The sequence below is a fragment of the Nannobrachium achirus genome (genome assembly GCF_963921795.1).
Source record: "Nannobrachium achirus genome assembly, chromosome: 6".
NCBI lineage: Eukaryota > Metazoa > Chordata > Actinopteri > Myctophiformes > Myctophidae > Nannobrachium > Nannobrachium achirus.
The window spans coordinates 69,681,068-69,700,061 of NC_137815.1; the positions used below are offsets into that span (position 1 = coordinate 69,681,068).

An 18,994-nucleotide genomic window follows, 5' to 3' on the forward strand; every position below is an offset into this window, starting at 1 on the left:
TCTTTTCAGTCTGACAGATGACACCTCATCATGAAAATGTGCACAAATCTGTAGATATTATATGTTCTTAAAAACGAATACATCATTGAACTTGGACGTATCGTGTGGTTGGCAGAAGTCAGCATGAGCTCAGACATTGTGTTCTGTGCCATGTCATGTCTTCTCTTCTGTACAAAGGCCTGCTGAAATTAGGGGGTCCCCAAGGGGCAGAATAATGACTCCTAACAGGAAGGGGTGGAGGCAACATTCTTTAGTTGCAACGTAATGTATTTTCTTTTTGCTTTGCCCATTTGGTATCTGTTACTGCGGCACGATGTCTCTCAGTGAGGTTGAAATGTAGAGAGACGACTATAGATATCAAGGAACGCGAATTTAGAAGTGACCGATACTGTAGAAAGGAAGAAAAGAAGAAAACCATACAAAGGATGGGAGGAGGGGACGCGTGGACTATATTTAGTGTTCGTCATACTTGAGCTGTCCCCACGGAGTGTGTAGAGAATGTAATAATTAAAGCGCCAGCTGTAAGCAGTGATCACATCATCATTCCCTGGTGATGGGACTGCAGAAACCAGGACCCCATGGACTGTAAACACAACCAGGGCTGGAAGAGAGAGGAGGAGGAGTCCCTGGACCCTGTGAACCATCCGAGTCATCTGTTGGCCTCCCCGATGCATGTGCAGCCCACTGGAGAATAACTGCCGTACGTGTGTCTATAAATGTGTGTGTTGGGCTGGACTTGGGAGGCAGTAAAAAACCTGTACAATCAGATCGAGAGGAGGACAGATTTCTCAACAGATATATTCAGCTACGACAACCCACCATGTCTCAGGCAAGTACCAGGCTCTTAAGATCTAGCACAGTGGTTCTCAAACTTTGACATTTGAAGGTATTCCCACTATTCCCTTAACTTTGACAGTGTACACTGTCAAAGTTAAGTTACAAACTTGTAAGGGTCAATTTAGACCCCCATAAAGGAACCTAGAGAGTCCCTGAAATCCACTTTGAGAACCACTGATCTAGCAGATGTTCCATGTACTGTATGAACCCACTGCGTTGTTGGAAGGAGCTACAAACGGCTGCAGTGCCAGACTGTATGTACTGTATCTCCTAGATGTGTTTATACTGTGTTTTAACTGATCACTGCTCTCTGGTGCTCCTCAGCCAGGCGAGGACGAGCAACGAGAACGCCCCGAGGTGAGAGAGGACGACCTGATGGAAGCAAGAGACAAACTGGGCTCGGGAGCACAATTGAAAAGCAAGACGATGGAAGTGATGCAGGAATGTGGTGAGTAGAGTGGGAGTACAGTACAGTACAGTACAGTACAGTACAGTACAGTACAGTACGGTACAGTCTCCCAGGTGAACGCGGGCGCTCGGTCTCTTGCAGTCCAGATCTGGTTAATGTACGAGTGAAGCTAAACAGCGCTAGTGGTGTGTGTGTGTGTGTGTGTGTGTGTGTGTGTGTGTGTGTGTGTGTGTGTGTGTGTGTGTGTGTGTGTGTGTGTGTGTGTGTGTGTGTGTGTGTGTGGGAGCATCTCTCATGATGTAAAAGTTTCCACTCCTTATACAGAAAGGCAGAGATGGCCAAGAAAGACATGCTCTCACAGACACTGCAGGATGAGGCTGGTGTACCTAAACAGTGCATACCTATAGGGTTGGCACAATCATTAGTTGGCGATTCATCGGCGTACAAACAGTTGCAACTAACGGTTTAACAGTGTTTTTGGCATGGAGCATAGGGCTGTCACCATTATGAAATTTTACATGACGATTAATTGGCACTCAAATAATTGCGATTAACGATGTAATTGTGTATTTGCTGTTGACAATTACATTTCTATTTAGCTTTTAGGCTGTGAAGTTGCACATGGCAATCATGACACACAACTTAATTATACAAAGACATTACTGACATATTTGACAATTTTATAATTAAAAAAGAAAATTGATAGTGGAAATAGCCGATCTGCAAGCTCACAACGTGTCGCAATTCTATTTCTACTTTTTGAAAGTGTTTGTAACTATATTAACATTTCTCAACATGGAAACGATTGACGATTATGCAAAATAATTGCGATTACCTCAAATAATTGCGATTAGACAATTATGTAATAATTGTGACAGCCCTAATTGAGCGTTGAAATACTATTAACACAAATACCAATTACTTTTCTGTTTGGCTTTGTAAAGAAACATTGCACAGGGCAGGCAGATACGGTACGATAAATAACTTGAATATACAAGAGATGACTGACAATGACTGGTAATCTAAATAATGTACTATGGCTAAAAGAAGCCATATTTAATACTTTTATACTTTAAAACACTTTCAAAAAGAGTGGAAAAAGCTGATCTACAACCCAATAATAATATCTGGAATTTATATAGCCCTTTTCTCGGTACCCAAAGTCGCTTGCTTGGGATCGTTGTGAGCTTGCTATTTTCCTATGGATTATCTCTCAATCAAATATTTTTGATTGTCAGATAATTGCAATCATGTGACTGTGACTGGCCTACATGCACATTGTTTTATGTAACTGCCTCATTAACTGAGTCCATGCTGTACTTAGGGGTGGGCGATATGGTGATAAATATCGCTGAGACGATACAATGTCTATCTATGTATATCATGATACAATTGAGGGAGCCTTGTAAAAAATCCTGTTTAATCGTTAATTGCAGAATTCAATTTAAACCTGCATTTTGGTCTAAATCAGTAGTTCTCAAACTTTAAAATGTCAAGGTCTCCACTTAACTCTGACAGTATACAAATGAAACCAAATGGACCCATAAGGGTCCATTTGGTATACTGTCAGAGTATACAGTATACTGTTTGTATACTGTCAAGAGTTACATACTTGTAAAGTTCAATTTAGACTTCCAAAAAGGAACCCAGAGTCTAGTTTTTGTCAAGTAACTTGAAAAATAACCATAAAAATCAATGTGAAAAAGAATCGTGATAAAATAGTGTATCGTGATACAGCTTGGGAAAATATTGTGATATTGTATTTTTCCATATCGCCTACCACTAGCTGTACTCATAGATCTCTGTTTCTCTCTTTGTTCTCAGAGAAGGTGGGGAAAGCTGCTCCCTCGGTGTTCAGCGGAGCAAGGTCAGGAGGAGAGACCGTTTTCAACAAGCCCTCAGCGCCTCGACCAATCAGGAAGTAGCGATGGGACGATTTGAAACCAGTGACCACTGTATGTGTGCTTTCTGCATGAAGCCGTTTGGCATGGAGGATCAGCTGTTTCCCAGCTGTGAAAGCTCATCTTAACAAGAGTGGAATAACCTTGAAGCCTCCCTTTTTAGGGGCTTCATGTTGGTGAAATGGTTCTACCAGCATTCTTGCACTGAGTATTCTGTTTGTGTCTATTGCATTTATGCAACTCTTAGTTTAGTGCAGTGTTTCCCAACCTTTTTTCTGCATGGGCACACTTTTCATGTCCCAAGAATCCATGGGCACACCAACATAATACAAGGGTGTAAATATCGTCACTGTCGGGAAGAAACCTTGTATCTCAAAGTTTCAAATGTGTATGTTTCTTCGCAAAGTAAAGCCCTGCTTCATCATACAAGGCTGTCGCACAACAGTAGTGAAAACAGCAGATCTACAAGCACAACGCCTCACGGTGCGAGGCGTTGTGTGCTTGTAGATCACAAGTTTTCACTAGTTTAAATAATTTTTAAAGTGATAAATACAATACTGGCTTTCAAGCAGTTTCAAGGGGCACACTTGACACTTCTCAGGGGCACACCAAAGGTCCCCAGGCACAGTGGTTGAGAAACACTGGTTTAGTGCATTCTGTTGCTGTTCCTGTAGGTTTACAATAAAGAAAATGGCAAACAATTTGCCGTCTAGGCGTGCGTCTACATAGATTTAAGATTGGAGTGTGATGGCCTGTGGCAAAATAATGTTATTTCTGTAAGCTATAAAAAACACACTTATAAATAAAATAAAAGCAAGGAAATCAGGTTGATTCAGATTGGATTCCGTCTTAAAGTTTCATGATGACTTGGTCTAAAGGTGTACTCACACAGGAGGTGTAGGTATTACTCTGGTTGGAGTGGTCGCGTCGCTCAAGTTCTCCATATTTGCGCCACCAGGTTTGACCACATTTGCACCACCAGATGCAGTGTTGCATCAATTTGAGTCTTCGTATATAATCATGTCACTCAAAAGATATCTTCATCTCCTGTGTGATTGCACCTTAAAGCTATACTGTGTAAGATTCTCAACTAGTGGTCAGTAGCCATATAGCAAACCGCGGTCGCGTTCGCGTCTTTCGCCCGTTTTTCGTACCTTCACACCCCCGCGTCTGCCTCCACAACGCCGAGAGCTATCTTTGGAGGGGTCCCTGGTTCCTGTGCGTTCAGGCATTCCGGAGAAACGGACTACTTCACCCTGCCTGGTAGGCGAGATTACCTTTTGAGTAAAGAGACACACGGGCGACTACAAATATGGCGACCCCACTTCAAGATGCGCTGTGATTGGCCGGTAGTGTACCATGTGTGCATGATCGGCGATGTGATTGGGCAACGTATACACAACGTATACAGATGATGCAGATTACGTCAATTTTGCGCGAAATCCGGTCCACGGCCAGGATCATAGAAAACATATAAAGAGAAGGCTTCAGAAGCTGAAAATAACGGAGTGGGTGTTCTAAAACTTTAGCGATTTAACAGTTAGGACAATTTTAAGATTTGTTTTATAAAAAAAGTTACATGGTACAACTTTAAGTGTTCAGGGTTCCCACGGTCATGAAATTCCTGGAAATATTTTGAAATTAAAAAAACATTTTTCCAGTACTGGAAAAAGTTTTGGAATTGATCAAGGGTCCTGGAAGGTCCTGGAAAAAAATAGCTATGCATTGTCTTTGGTTATTGATTTTTGTTAATACCTCTGAAATGACAAATTAAACATTGGCCAAATTATCAAATATTAGAGGCAGAAATTGTGAAAATAGCCGATCTACATTGCGAGGCGTTGTGAGCAATAAAACTGTGTTATACAAAATTCCTCAACTCTTAGTGCTCGTCGGGGTGCTGGGTCCCAGTTAAAACATGATTATTTTGAGGGACACGGCCTGAAAAGGTTGAGAACCACTGGCATACACTACCTGTCTTTGGGCATTGCACATATGAGTAAGCGACTCGTTATTGAGCTGAATTAGTGTTATATAGTCCTGGAAATCGGGTTAAATATTCTGGAAAAGTTTTGGAAATTAATTGGTAAAGATGTGTGGGAACCCTGAGTGTTATACATATCCTTGACTTCAATATACAAGAAACTCATTGTTCCGTTTGCATTTTTATTGAAAAAAAACTAATTCCATTAAAACATAAGATAACATTTTATTTATCTGAACATAAATCTATAGTAAAGGAGGCACAGCCAGGACAACTCTAGAAAGAGCTCAACAAGAGGCAGGTTAAGAAAATGACAAACCCAACATGGATGGAGAAAACGATAAAGCCGGACAGACAGGGGCGTCACACCAAATTCTGGGCCCTGGGTACAAGGATTCACTGCGGGCCCCCCATGAATGTTAACTATTGAAAAATGGCAGATATACAAGCTCACAGCGCGGCACCGAGTGCCGCGCTGCGAGCTTGTAGATCTGCTATTTTTGAAAAATCTTGAAAATGTGTGCCAAGAAACCTATGTTTCCATGTCAGTGATGCTCAAACTTTTTCATGTGAAGGACCCCCCCCCCAATCTCAAAATATTTAGTTCCAGGGACCCCCCAAAAGCAAACTTCTTACAAATGTTCACTTAAAAAATACATATATTCAAAGATTTGCGCACATTTTCAGGACTTTTCAAAAATAGCAGATCTACAAGCTCGCAGCGCGGCACTCGGTGCCGCGCTGTGAGCTTGTATATCTGCTATTTTTCAATAGCTAAAGTTACTAGGGCCCCTCCACCTTAGGCCCTAGTAACTCAGTCCCACTTTCCTACCCCTTGTGACGCCCCTGCGGACAGGTAACAACGGGATGAAAACGCACGAGGAACACGAGATGCTTTGCTATGTGACGATGGAGCAACAGACGAGACGTGGAGACGACAGAAGAGGAAGACGTTCTGACGCTCATTTCATGAATTTGTGGTGCTGGTCTTGGAGGATCTTGGCGGAGGACTTGGCGTCATAGAAAAGCTCGTTAATTTCTTCCACCTGCTCCCGTTCCACGCCCTCCTTGCCCTGGACGCGTCCCAGTAGACTGGCCGGGGTCAGCAACTGCACCGCATACCTGAGGAGGACATACATGGGAAGAAAAGACATCAATATCACAATGTCACGATTTCAAACATTTGCCTCCATAACAATTAATGAACAAACGTTTCTTTAGCCAACCTTCAAGATCAAAGCACGACACGTTGTGTGCTTGTAGATTGGAGGGACGGAAATAAAATAATAGATCGTGATGCGGATATGACTGATTATGAATAGAGTCACAGATGTCAAATAGATTTTTAAAATGTATAATTTCGGTACAGAACTTTAATTGGTTTGTAGTATAATAAAAGATAACAGAAGTCAATTATTCTGTTTTCATTATGGGTCATTAGAAAGCACTTTGTCTATTATTCACAAACACTGAGGGAGAAATAAATCATGTATTGTAATCGAGATTGTTTTATAAATCAAATCGTAGCCTCTGAATCGGAAGGTACCTGGAGATTTCTGCCCCTAGCCTAGTAGATTGGCTATTTAGTTGTTTTTTTTTGGAGCGGTGAAAGCACTCCCAATAGACAGGTATGTCCGTGGGTATGTATGTATGTATGTATGTGGCTGGCTGGCCGGCCGTGTCTGTAGCCTGGCAATACCTTGAGTGGCCACAAACAACACACAAGTTAAAGGAGGGGCGCTGTTCTGCAGCACACACACACACACACACACACACACACTCACACACACAGTATAGCTGCTCAGATTCACCGCTCCACTTCGAACCGAGGTTTGATTTTTTTTATTTCAGTTATTTTTGTTGAGCAAATCAGGCTTGGTTCCAAACAGTTGACATGAGAGAGGATAAAACCATTACCTGAGGGTGGTCTTGGTTCCAATCTCTCCCAGATGAGTCAGTGCGTCGTCACTGATGTTGATGCCTTCAGTCTGAGCACGGATCTTAATGATCTGCAACAAAACAACACATTTCTTAGCATGAGAATTCAACAGACAGGCTGCATCCTCACACATACCAGGCTGTGTTAATCACATACTGTAAGCCAGATCTTCAAATCGAAATTCTGAGAATGAAATGTGAAAATATTGTAGCTGATCTACTAATGCAGTGGATTTCAACCCTTTTAATATCAAGGTCCATTGTTTATTCAGCATTTGAAAAAAGAAAAATAGTGAATGCAGATGCTTAACAATAATTGAACTCTAGAGAGCGTAAAGTGAAACCAAATGGACCCATAAGGGTCCATTTGGTTTCATGTAACACTCTCTTGGTAAACAACTGTATCATTTAACTGGGGACCACCTGGAACCCCCTCAAGGATCACTGGTTGAGAACCACTGTACTGATGGCATACCCAAAATCTAGACGCCAGGGTTTTAAGTGCAGCTCACCTGCTTCATCTCCTATGGTGTGTACAGCATGGTGTGTAGTATAGCTCACCTGCTTCATCTCCTGTGGTGTGTACAGCATGGTGTGTAGTGTAGTATAGCTCACCTGTTTCATCTCCTGTGGTGTGTACAGCATGGTCCTGATGATCATCACTCTGTCCAGTAGGTCCAGGGGAATGCCATGAGGAGAGCTGGTGTCCTCCGTCCCTCTGGTGGACAAGAGAGGAAGGACACACGGTCACAAACACTGTGGGAGAGCCATGACTAGAGTACTCTAGGTGTGTGTGAGGATTCTGCTCGGTTCAAGTTCAACACTCAACTCAAGATGCTTTCTAAGGTTGCCTGACGTTGCTGTCGGGTAGAAACCCTGCATCTACATTATTCAACTTCTTTTCATAAATTAATGCCTTGCTACCAAAGTGGCACTATGTAATTTCTTTGGTCAAATCTGTTTTGTGAGTATGTTAATAATATAACTTATGCAATTGTTTTTTTGTCTCACAGCAATGAGACATTTTAAATCATGTCAAACGTCATGGCTCATCTAGACACAGGATTTGACACAAATTATTACATTTATCCCCAGAGCCGGTGTCCTGAAAAACTACAGAAAATAACCGATCTGCATTAAATGCATGCGCAGCACGTAGCGAGCACATACAGTAGATCTGATATTTCTGCTGCTTTTGAAACATTTTGAACGTTATAGTGAAAAAGTGTGTCTGTTGGGTTTTATATATATTGAACCAATGAAAAGTATTAACAAGCTTGTGACTTAACTCATTTAGAACGGGTACACATTATGTGTATCATTATTTTATGCTTTAACTATTGAAAAATAGCAGATATACAAGCTCGAGTGCCACGCTGCGAGCTTGTAGATCTGCTATTTTTGAAAAATGGTGGAAATTAGAATTTTGACCCGATTCTATAAGTGTCTTTTGAATCCTTCTAAGACTTTTTTGAAAAACCCTGTGTTTCTATGTCAGCAATATGGCCAGCCATCGTCAAAGAAAAGGTCCTTTTCACTTAACTGGAGCTCAGTTAGTCTGTTATTGAGAGACTACTATGTCAGTGGTTCTCAAACCTTTTCACGTGAAGGACCCCCAAAATGATATGTATTTGGCCACCGACCCCCATCTCAAAATATTTAGTTCCAGGGACCCCCCAGAAGCAAAATTTGAGGTCCAAACGTTCGCTTTGAAAATACATATATTCAAAGATTTGCAAACATTTTTCACAACTTTTTCAAAAATAGCAGATCTACAAGCTCGCAGCGCGGCACTCGGTGCCGCGCTGTGAGCTTGTATATCTGCTATTTTTCACTGGTTAAAGCATTCAATAATTCTAGGCCTAAATGGGTTAATAACTACATTGGATCCGTTGGAACAATTTATTTTTTCCCCCATTCCCCGAAAAGTCGACGACATTCTAAATATCCACACACCCACCTGACGAGGCAGTTGCCCCGGTTGGAGGCGAAGACGACGATGGGTGCGATGGTGCTCTCCAGGGCCCGGTGCAGGTAGGTGAAGCACTCGATGTCCAACATGTGCACCTCGTCCACAAACAGCACCCCGGGGACCAGCTCGGCCACGCCCTGGTCGATGTAGCGGTTCACCACCTTGTTGATCTCTGCACGCAGCTTGTCTGGGGAGGAGAGGAGGAGACTGAAGGGAAACATCTGAGGAGGATGGTAGACGACTTTTTATTTTACGAAAGAGCTAAGTGGCTAGTCGTCTATGACGGTGGTTCTCAACCTTTTCAGGCCTCGACCCCCAAAATAAACATGTTTTAACTGGGGACCCCCCCCCCCCCCCCACCCTGACGAGCACTAAGAGTTGAGAAATTACATTTTGTATAACATGGTTCTATTGTGAAAACAGCAGCCCTACATGCTCAGAACACCTCATGTAGAACCCAGCATGTAGATCTGCTATTTTCACAATTTCTGCCTATCATATTTGGCAATTTGTTCAATGTTCAATTTGTCATTTGAGGTATTAAAAGTCCTTAAATTGTCACTTTAGAAATGTTCATATACCCTCTATCTATACACTTAAACTTTATATTGGTTTGTTTACTGTTTACTGAGAAAACAATGTTGCACATCAAGTTGGGGTTCTGGGGACACCCCAAAATAATTTGGAGACCCGCCTGGGGTTCCCGACACACAGGTTGAGAACCACTGGTCTATGAGGGTCTTTTTGTCAGTGTGGGTGTCTGTCTGAAGCTAATCTCTCAAATCATTGGACATCTTGTGCACCATATCAGTAGGAAAAAGAAGTATCACCATGCATTTATTCTAACATATGTTTGACATATGTAACTTTCATTTTTCTAATGGTGGTCAATGTGTTCCGATCGGGCTTTACCATCTTTGTAATCATACATCATAGATACGTCATACAACCACATGAAGTCCAGGTCCACATTGGAGGCATGCCGGTCTCATGTGGAACACAAGATCCACATGGAATTTATACCTGTGATCTATGTGTGTCTATCCTGTGTGAATGTGTACCTGTGATCTCTGTCTTCTTGGGCTTCATCAGTTGTCCCATCATGGAGAGAATGTCCTGCCCTCCCTGAGATAAAATGACAAAGATTGATTGAAGTACAGGATATGAATCTAACAATAGGTCATTTATTCAATACTTTTAACTGCAACAATCATTTCAATCATGGCCGCCATGTTTTTGTTTTTTTGCAATTTCGGCCCCAACTCGTCATACTCGTCATTAGCGATAGGGACACACTAATATAACTTGTCAAACTTGTCAATAGCAGTCAAAGAGTTAATGAGTGTCATGGTGGGCATGTACCTGTGGCCTGGCATTGGCGATGTCCAGGTCGTGCAGCGTGACGTCTTGGATGATCTCTTTCTTCTTGTGGACGTCGCCTTTGGGCAGCGGCACGTACTCCTCCGCCTCCAGGTCGAACTCTGTGGCAAAGGTGTCGCAACGACCTTGTCTCTGCAAAGGACACGGCAGCAAGAAGGTCATTAAATGGATAAAAAAAGAAAACTGGCTACTTAACAAAAGAATAAAGGTTGTCTTATATCGCTCAGCGCAGTGAAACAAAAAGAGGCTACAGGCAGGGAGAGAGCAGGTGTATGATTGAAGTCCGTGCCAGCTCAGTGCAGAGGGGCGTGCACGGGGCAGAGGGGCGTGCACGGGGCAGAGGATGAAAGAGGATGGCTGTCAACGGCAACAAATGTGGCGTCGGGCGCACCGCCGCACCCCTCCTATTTGGGCCACTGAGGAGAGCCTCAGGAGCCCACCTGCACCGATTAAAGTAACCTTCAGCACAGCTTGTCAGCAGCGGGCCACAAGGCCCACTGCTGGAACAGGGGGAAGGGGAGAGATGGGAGAGATAAAAGATGAACAGAACCAGCCCTATGCAGCACTACAGGAATGAGAGAGAGAGAGAGAGAGAGAGAGAGAGAGAGAGAGAGAGAGAGAGAGAGAGACAGAGAGAGAGGGGGGGGGGGTCATTCCAGAGTACAGTAGAGAGAGATGAAACCCAGCTTTCACGGAGGGCCGGCCGACAGAGATGAAAGACCCGAGGAGGAGGAGGAGGAGAACAGGCGAGACAGAAAACGCTTCACTCAGGGCCTTATCGGTTGTTATTCCGCAAGATAAATCATTGTGGAGTTTTCTTTAAATGTCCCAAGGGCGATTTTAATTTGCGGTAAGATTATGGGCAGCCTTTTGTTACGATCCAAGTCGACAAGCTAGTGCAGGTGCGGACGTTCATGTTGTGAGGCAGTTATCCACAACTTTCCAACATCCCATCGTGCATTGCGCAAAATGTGCAGGCAGCTTCCGGCGCCGTAGCCGAGAATGATCTACAAGCTCACAACGGTTGCATCTGCGACGCGACGTGAGCTTGTATGTCTGCTGTTAACCGGAAGTGTCCCGCAAATAATGCTACAGTAAATTCTCGCGGAAACAGGTGGATAGGATGCTGTATATCAGTGGTTCCAAAACCTTTTAGCTGGAGTCGAGACCCAAAAGACAAATTTGACATTTGCCCGGGACCCAAACTAGTATGGTACTGTATATAAAGACCGTAACTGTGCAGGGGAGATAGTTTGTGAGGTAGCTATAGGATGTCTTATAGTGAGTGCATTTGGTGTATATGGTTGTGAAGCAGCTACTGTATAGGATACACACCTTGACGGATCCGCTGTTGGCTTCGATGTAGATGACGTCTCCCACCTCCACTCGCTCCTTCTGCAGACTCTCGTAAATACTGGGATCCAACTGGGGTCAAGAACATGGACATTTTTGGTCAGTGATTCGTGCCTTTGCAGAAATGTTTTAAATTAAGACTGAGACATTTCTTTAATCAATAAAATGTTTAGGGTAATAACAATAATAACTTGTAGTCCGAGCATTTCAGGCAAACATCGTGCACTTTATGAAAGAAGCATGAAATTTGGCACACAGTTAGAACATGCCATATGGAAAATTTTTGGCTATAGGGGCATCGCAGACTTTTCTTGGGAAACTTGTGGGAGCCAATCAAAGTTGCTCTCATAGACTTTACTATAGAGTCAAATAATACAAAAAATAAATATGCTTTAAGTAGCATGTGAGGGGTCAAACTAGGTGTTATTCGGGATTCTGAATCCAATGCAAGCATTTGTTTTGCACGAAAAACATTCCTTTCTGAAACTAAACCATAGTTTTATGGGGTCCGTTTTTAGCCCAAGGAATGTTTTTCCTGCAAAACAAATGTTTGCATTGGATTCAGAATCCCAAAAAACACCTAGTTTGACCCCTTACATGCTACTTAAAGAATATATATTTTTGTATTATTTTACTCTATAGTAAAGTCTATGAGAGCCCAACTTTAATTGGCTCCCACAAGTTTCCCAAGACAAAACTGCGATGCCCCTATAGCCAAAAATGTTCCATATGGCATGATCTAACTGTGTGCCAAATTTCATGCTTCTTTCATAAAGTGCACGATTACATCAAAATACTGCCCGAAACGCCTGGACTATTATACCCATACCTGTTATGTAACTTATTAAAGGCCCAGTTCACCTCTGGGACAACCAGATCTTATTTTAATGTTGTTTGGGATATGATCCACACAATCCTGAGTTATTTTTTGTGTTCAATCTGTGTTTTGAGATATTTTAGTATTTCAGCATGCTACAAAGCATCATATGATGCATGTTGCATCATATGATGCATCAGATGATGCAATATCATGCTACAAAGCATCATATGACCAGTTAGTTGTAGCATGCTGAAATACTAAAATATCTAAAAACACAGACTGAACACAAAAAATAACTCCCAAACTCCCAAACACTAAAATAAGATCTGGTTGTCCCAGAGGTGAACTGGGCCTTTAAGAGTGTACAAAATAAATGCAATCGAACTGGCACGTAGTTTAACACTGGGGATTACAAAGAATCTGAATTTACTCTCAGATGATACATCTCACAATGCCCGACGCCAGGGTCTACGTTTCTCAATGTAGACCCTGCAACCTCCAACTACTGCAGAAGTGATAGTTATTTTGTGTGCTCTAGCACACACAGATAGATTAAAAAATGTTGTATTCTGTAAACGAAAAGCTTTAAGGCCTTGTCATGTCGATCCTCAATAAGGCTATATTTTTTCCAGGATGATTACCAGACAAAACAAGAAGAAGAAACACGACGTTGAACCGACCTTGAGTTGTTTGGTGCCCTTGCCCGTCTTCAGGCCGATGATGACGTGGCTGATGGTCTTCCCATAACCTCCCATGGGGTTCTCCGTCTCACAGGGACTCAGCTCCGTCACCTCTCCCTCGTACACCTCCTTGGTCTCCTTGATACGCAGTCCTACATAGCCACACACACACGGTACAGAAAAAGGACTTGTTTAGTCTTTGACATTCACGCATCTTTAACTTTGACACATTCCAAGTCCAAACCACAGTGCATTTATTGCAGGCAAAGAACATCGATATAATGATGTATATGTTCGCTGTCGGGCAGCAACCTTGTATCTCCAAGTTTAGAATTTGTACGTTTTCTTGTAAAGCAAAGCCCTGCTTCATCATACAAGACTGTCGCACAAGGCTAGTGAATTGTGTGCTTGTAGATCGGCTATTTTCACTCGATACAAAACGAATGGTTTTCCACCCGACAACAATGATTATGTGTACCCGCGCGCGGCGCGCATAACGTCTGGGCATGGTTCTATGTAACGTGATCACGCTCTAATCGTTGGGTGCGCAGGGCTAACACACAGGTGGCTGGTTCTGTCTGCTGCGGGTCAGAGGGAGTCACGCTTAAAGGCAGGGTCTGTCTGTCAGGGTGCTCTTATCAGGAGGGTGACGACAAGCTCAGAATGTATACCTCCACCCTCTCTCTCTCCCTCCCCTCTCTTAGTTGAATGTTTGTGTTCTGGGGGCGGGGCAACTCGCTGACCACCTCTCCCTTCAAGCAGAGCTCCATTTCCTTCCCCGCGACAGGTCATGTCAACGGCCAGACGAGACCCTTCCTCCCCCTTCCTCCCCTCACCGGCCTTCCTTCCCTGTCAACGGTGCTCACACACACATCCCCTCCTCCGTGTCACCGTGCCTTTCAGCTGGGCGGGACGGGGTGTGGAGTGGCGGGACGGGGTGTGGAGTGGGGCACCTTGCTCTGTCCTGGCCAAGGACTCTTGGCCAGGTGAGGAACTGGGCTGAATATATTGCTTTGATTCGAGGCTCGGTGTGTGTTTGTGTGTGAGAGAGAGAATTATAGTTCTAAAATATTAGTTAATATTACTTTTTGTCATCTTTTTATTTTATTTTAACAAAATTAGTTTTAGTATTAGTTGAATATAATAAACCCAGTATGAGGGGAAATCTCACCGAATAAGAGGGATGTGTACTTTTAGGGCACGGTCACACCGGAAAAATATTCCACCTATGAGAGTGGATTCCGGTAATGCATTTCAACGGGAATGGCGCGGATTTATGGTCTTGCACAGCTTTCAGCGTGCTGCGCGCAGATCTTGTGTTTATGCTTTGTTTAACACATGGGCTGCTCAGGTTTATAACATTTCTAGCTGTTGCTGCTGCCGCCGTTCACTCACGCTTTATTTTGAAGAGCCTCGGAAGCTTCGTGCGTGTGCACGTGGGTGTCCACTGACGATTGAGGAAGATAATCCCTTTGTTTACAAAAGCTCGCGAAACTAAAATCCAAACGGGAGCCGACCATCGCGTTATAGTGTCGCCGTGAAAACAATCAGATCTCTGCTTCCCTGGCGTTCTTTTCACCTCATTCAGAGATAAAGCCCTTTTTATGTTTCAGAGTAGAATGGAAATCAATGTAACCAGCCTCCGCCATTTTCTCTCTCTCTCTCTCTCTGCTACGGGGTGACGTATGGACTCGGGTCATTCAGAGGGCACGCAGCTGCACGTACAGTTAACCCTTCGTTGTCTCGTTCAGGGACGAGTTTGGCGTGGTGACACCTAGTGGCCTTAACTCGTTCCTGAACGAGTTTGGCCTCCCAAGTGTTAAGCACCATTTTCCCCCTCTGTCCAATCGGGTGAGCCGTCCCAAGACTCAGGAAGTGGCTGTAGCTACATGTGTCATTGGCTATAGAGCAGTGAAGTCTGACGTCATTTACCCATCCTACCTGGTTCACGTTTTTTTTCCCCCATTCTGAATTCCCATAGACTTTTTTTTCATATCGCGTCATATAAGAACTGTGTTCCAAACATAAACAAATGATCTAACCGGTTTGATTTTCGCTAGAAACAGGCTTTATCAAATATGAGTGAATGACTATCATAAACCATACAGAGCCACTTCCCCGACAACATCGCGCAAACCGTTTCTTTATTTTTGAACCACAATGCTTATATGAGACGATTTTAAGATGACCCAATGTTATTCTCCATAGAGAAATTACTTCCATGAACCGGGGAATGAGCGAGTCACGTCATGACTTCACTGCTCTATTGGGAGAATCCGCAAAAATCAGCAAAAAAAACAGTCGGCTGATGACAAAAAGAGTTAATGAGCGGGCAACCATACTTACCGTGCCCTTATGTAAAAGAATTAAGAAAGTGCCACTCACCTATGGCCCTCCTGAAATTCTCCATCAGCACTTCTGTCTTCTTAATCTCTGTGGAGTAGACCTCACTGCCCACCATGGGGCAGAATGGCACCTTGTTGCCCAACTCCTGGGCCATGGCCAAAGCCAGGGCAGTCTGGAGACATGATGGAGGGCATAGCAGGTCAATGAAATCCAACAGAGAGGACTGTTACTGGAGAACTGCAACAATTACATGTGATATTATGAGCATCATCTTTCAACACGGACTGTACAGTACCTTTCCTGTGCCCGGGGGCCCCGCCAGTAAAACTGCCCTTCCTGCCATCTTCTTTGAGCGGATTAACTCAACGATAATACCACAGGCCTGGAGGAGAGAAAGAGGTATATATTGTTTAGTCGCTGCACAGCCAGACCATTTATCAGAACGTTTTGAAGGCATGACAAACAGTGTTTCTCATCAAATTATAATAAGAACAGGTCGGGGATATGAGTTGCTGTTTATTTGCACTGACTTTGATCACTTATTTTCTGGCCCTGCCACTATTGGTTGTGTTGGTTGAACTGAGTACTATTGCTGTGTTAGATATGGTGGTGTGAACCGTGTGATACTTGTGTTGCATTGACTAGCATTGACTGTTATGTGCACTTTTTTGTTTGGCACTGTTTGTTAAGTTGTGCTTTGAATATAGCTTTTTTGTGTGTGTGTGTGACGTGTCACTTATGAGCGTTGAATGTTTCGTGGTCACTTTATGTATATAATCTTTTTTGCTAAAGCTTTGACACTTTATGTTTATATTCTTCTTTTTTGTGCTTGCTCTTTGGACTGTACACTACATAACTCTTTTTCTTACTTCTTTGTAACTTAAACTGCTGTGCTGCCTCTGGGCAACTGAATTTCCCCTGTGGGATAATAAATGTATCTATCTATCTATCTATCTATCTATCTATCTATCTATCTATCTACTTTAAACTTTTGCCATTACTAGCGACAGTGGCTCAGAAGGTAGAGGAAGTTCCCCAGTTCGAGCCCAAGCTCCCCCTGAGTTAGTGTCGAAGTGTCCTTGAGCAAGACTCTGTCTGAACCCCTAATTGCTCCCGATGAGCAGGTTGGTACCTCGGTACCTTGCATGGTTTCCTCTGCAGTCGGTGTATGAATGTGAGTGTGAATGGGTGAATGTAATGCACATTGTAAGCGCCTTAACACCCCACAAATACTCAGTTTATGCGGCCTTCTGTTACATTTGTACACTCTCAATAGTTAAATTGTATTTGTCATATAGACCAGTGGTTTTCAAACCTTTTCATATCAAGGTCCATCATTTATTCTGCATTTGAGCCACAGACCACCATTTGATGAGATAAAAGACCTAAGATTTAAAATATTTTGTGGACAGGATTTTGTCTTCAAGTCCATGCTCTATTGATGTGGTGCCATAACAGTTAATTCAAAACAACAATTCTTGTACATTCTCTAATTGTGTAGACTGTAAGGGTCCATTTGGTTACCATCATTTAGCTGGGGACCACCTGGAACCCCCTCAAGGACCACTGTTTGAAAACCACTGTTATAGACGTCTAATGATGTCTCAATCACACATGATCATCACTTTGTAGTGTGTTCACACTTCACAGAGACTGATTGGAGAGTGTTGTGCTGTGCTTCCATTCTCAATCCATGTTAAAGGGGCCCCACCATGAATTTCACATTTTTTGGAGCTGTGTGGAACACAAGCTCCCTATACGTGGCCGTGTGTGTGTCCGTGTCTGTCTGTATGTAGCCTCAAAGTTTGGCACGCTACTCCTCCCACAGTTTTTGCACCACACACTCGCGCCATATGTCAAATCGACCGGCTTACTCGGGAATCGTCTGCTAGTAACTTGCTAAGAGAAAGGTTCTATAGTTTAATTGATATTAATTTATCAGTGAATTAATTTTCCCCATTGACTTATAATGGGAATTGCAAAAACTCACATTCAAGTATTTTTCTCTCGTAAACCATAGGAGCTACAGTTTCAAACCTCGGAGAGGAGATTCATAATGATTTTAAGAATGAATCCAAAAAAAATTACATCACTCGGCCTCATGGTGGCGCTATAACGGCCCACTTTGCGTTTTGCCCCGTAACTCTTGAACCGTAGATCGGAAAATTAAAATTCTTTTTTCCCTGGATTCCTTGGGTCAAGACGCATCTCCCCATATAGGCCACGCCCATTTGCGCCAGGATAGATTTTCCGCCATCTTGAATTTTCTCCAAAACACACTTTTTGCACCTTTTCCTACATATTTTCTTCAAATGTCACACAAATCGGTACACATGATCCTGGGTGACCAGAGAGGTGCTACACACACACACACACACACACACACACACACACACACACAGCTCCACTTCGAACAGAGGTTCGATTTTTTCTTGTTTTTTGGTCATCCCGGTGTCTCTTCCAGACTATACAGTGTGTGTGTGTGTGTGTGTGTGTGTGTGTGTGTGTGTGTGTATATATATATATATATATATATATATATATATATATATATATATATATATGTATGAGGTGGAACCATGAGGTAAAGTGGTGCTAAAATTGGAGCGACACAGATACGATTACGATCGACTCATCTGAAATGTCTTGGAATTAGAGACATGACATTTCAATATCTGAGTGGTTGTTTAGGCTAACACCTGTATGAAACCGTATTTATGGACCAATATGTATATAAAATATATATTTTTAAAAGCATGGTGGGGCCCCTTTAATGCAAAACAGCGACACAACAGTTGATCAGTGGCAGGTGCAGCAATATGAAACTGCGTATGCGCTTCCTCCACCACCCAGTCATTCATTCACTGAACTAACTGATTATTATAATGCATATCAAATCAATCACAGCTTCAACAACAGTTATTGATCACCTCTCTGGCCGTCTCCTGTCCCACCAGACCGGCCGACGTCTGCTTGGCGTTGCCGGCCTCGTCCAAGCCGAGTCCCTTCACATGGCTGTGGGTCGCGATGCGCTGCGTCTTGGTGGTGCTTTTCACCTCCTCGATCTTCATGCTTATTATGCGTTATGCGCGTTATTACTATAGTTAAATAAAGACAAAAGGCACGATAAATGCTCGCAAAACCCCTGTTCTATTGCCTTCCGATCTCCTCAAACCGCTCAACCCCGGCGCGTAAAAACTCAAAACAGAACAAGTGTGTTGGTGTTTCCATGCGGGGTTACTATGGACTCACTGGAGGAAGTGATACCCCGTAGCACCGCCCATTTCTTGGCTAAAACCGTCACCCATTGGACGCTTCGGGTCGATGTCACCCGTCCATTGGCTAAGACGGGTGTCAGTCATCCTGGCGCCGAG

The 18,994-nt window shown here is 43.2% G+C and overlaps 2 protein-coding genes across 2 annotated transcripts; one reads left to right on the top strand and one right to left on the bottom strand.

Moving 5' to 3' along the window:
• Window positions 1–578: 578 nt before the first annotated feature.
• mustn1a (musculoskeletal, embryonic nuclear protein 1a) lies at window positions 579–3,171 on the top strand (the record flags this gene model as incomplete). The annotated part of the gene is made up of 3 exons (XM_080728379.1): window positions 579–635; window positions 1,162–1,285; window positions 3,071–3,171. 3 exons carry the CDS (start codon window positions 579–581, stop codon window positions 3,169–3,171), a joined length of 282 nt encoding a protein of 93 aa, XP_080584505.1.
• Window positions 3,172–5,863: 2,692 nt separating this feature from the next.
• ruvbl1 (RuvB-like AAA ATPase 1) lies at window positions 5,864–18,848 on the bottom strand. Its single transcript, XM_080727404.1, has 11 exons — window positions 18,551–18,848; window positions 15,916–16,002; window positions 15,660–15,792; window positions 13,275–13,426; window positions 11,757–11,846; window positions 10,404–10,553; window positions 10,103–10,166; window positions 9,030–9,228; window positions 7,685–7,787; window positions 7,049–7,140; window positions 5,864–6,253 (listed from the first exon to the last, which is right to left on the bottom strand). The coding sequence occupies exons 1-11, from the start codon at window positions 18,689–18,691 to the stop codon at window positions 6,094–6,096; spliced, it is 1,371 nt and encodes a 456-aa protein (XP_080583530.1). The 5' UTR covers window positions 18,692–18,848; the 3' UTR covers window positions 5,864–6,093.
• Window positions 18,849–18,994: the final 146 nt, after the last annotated feature.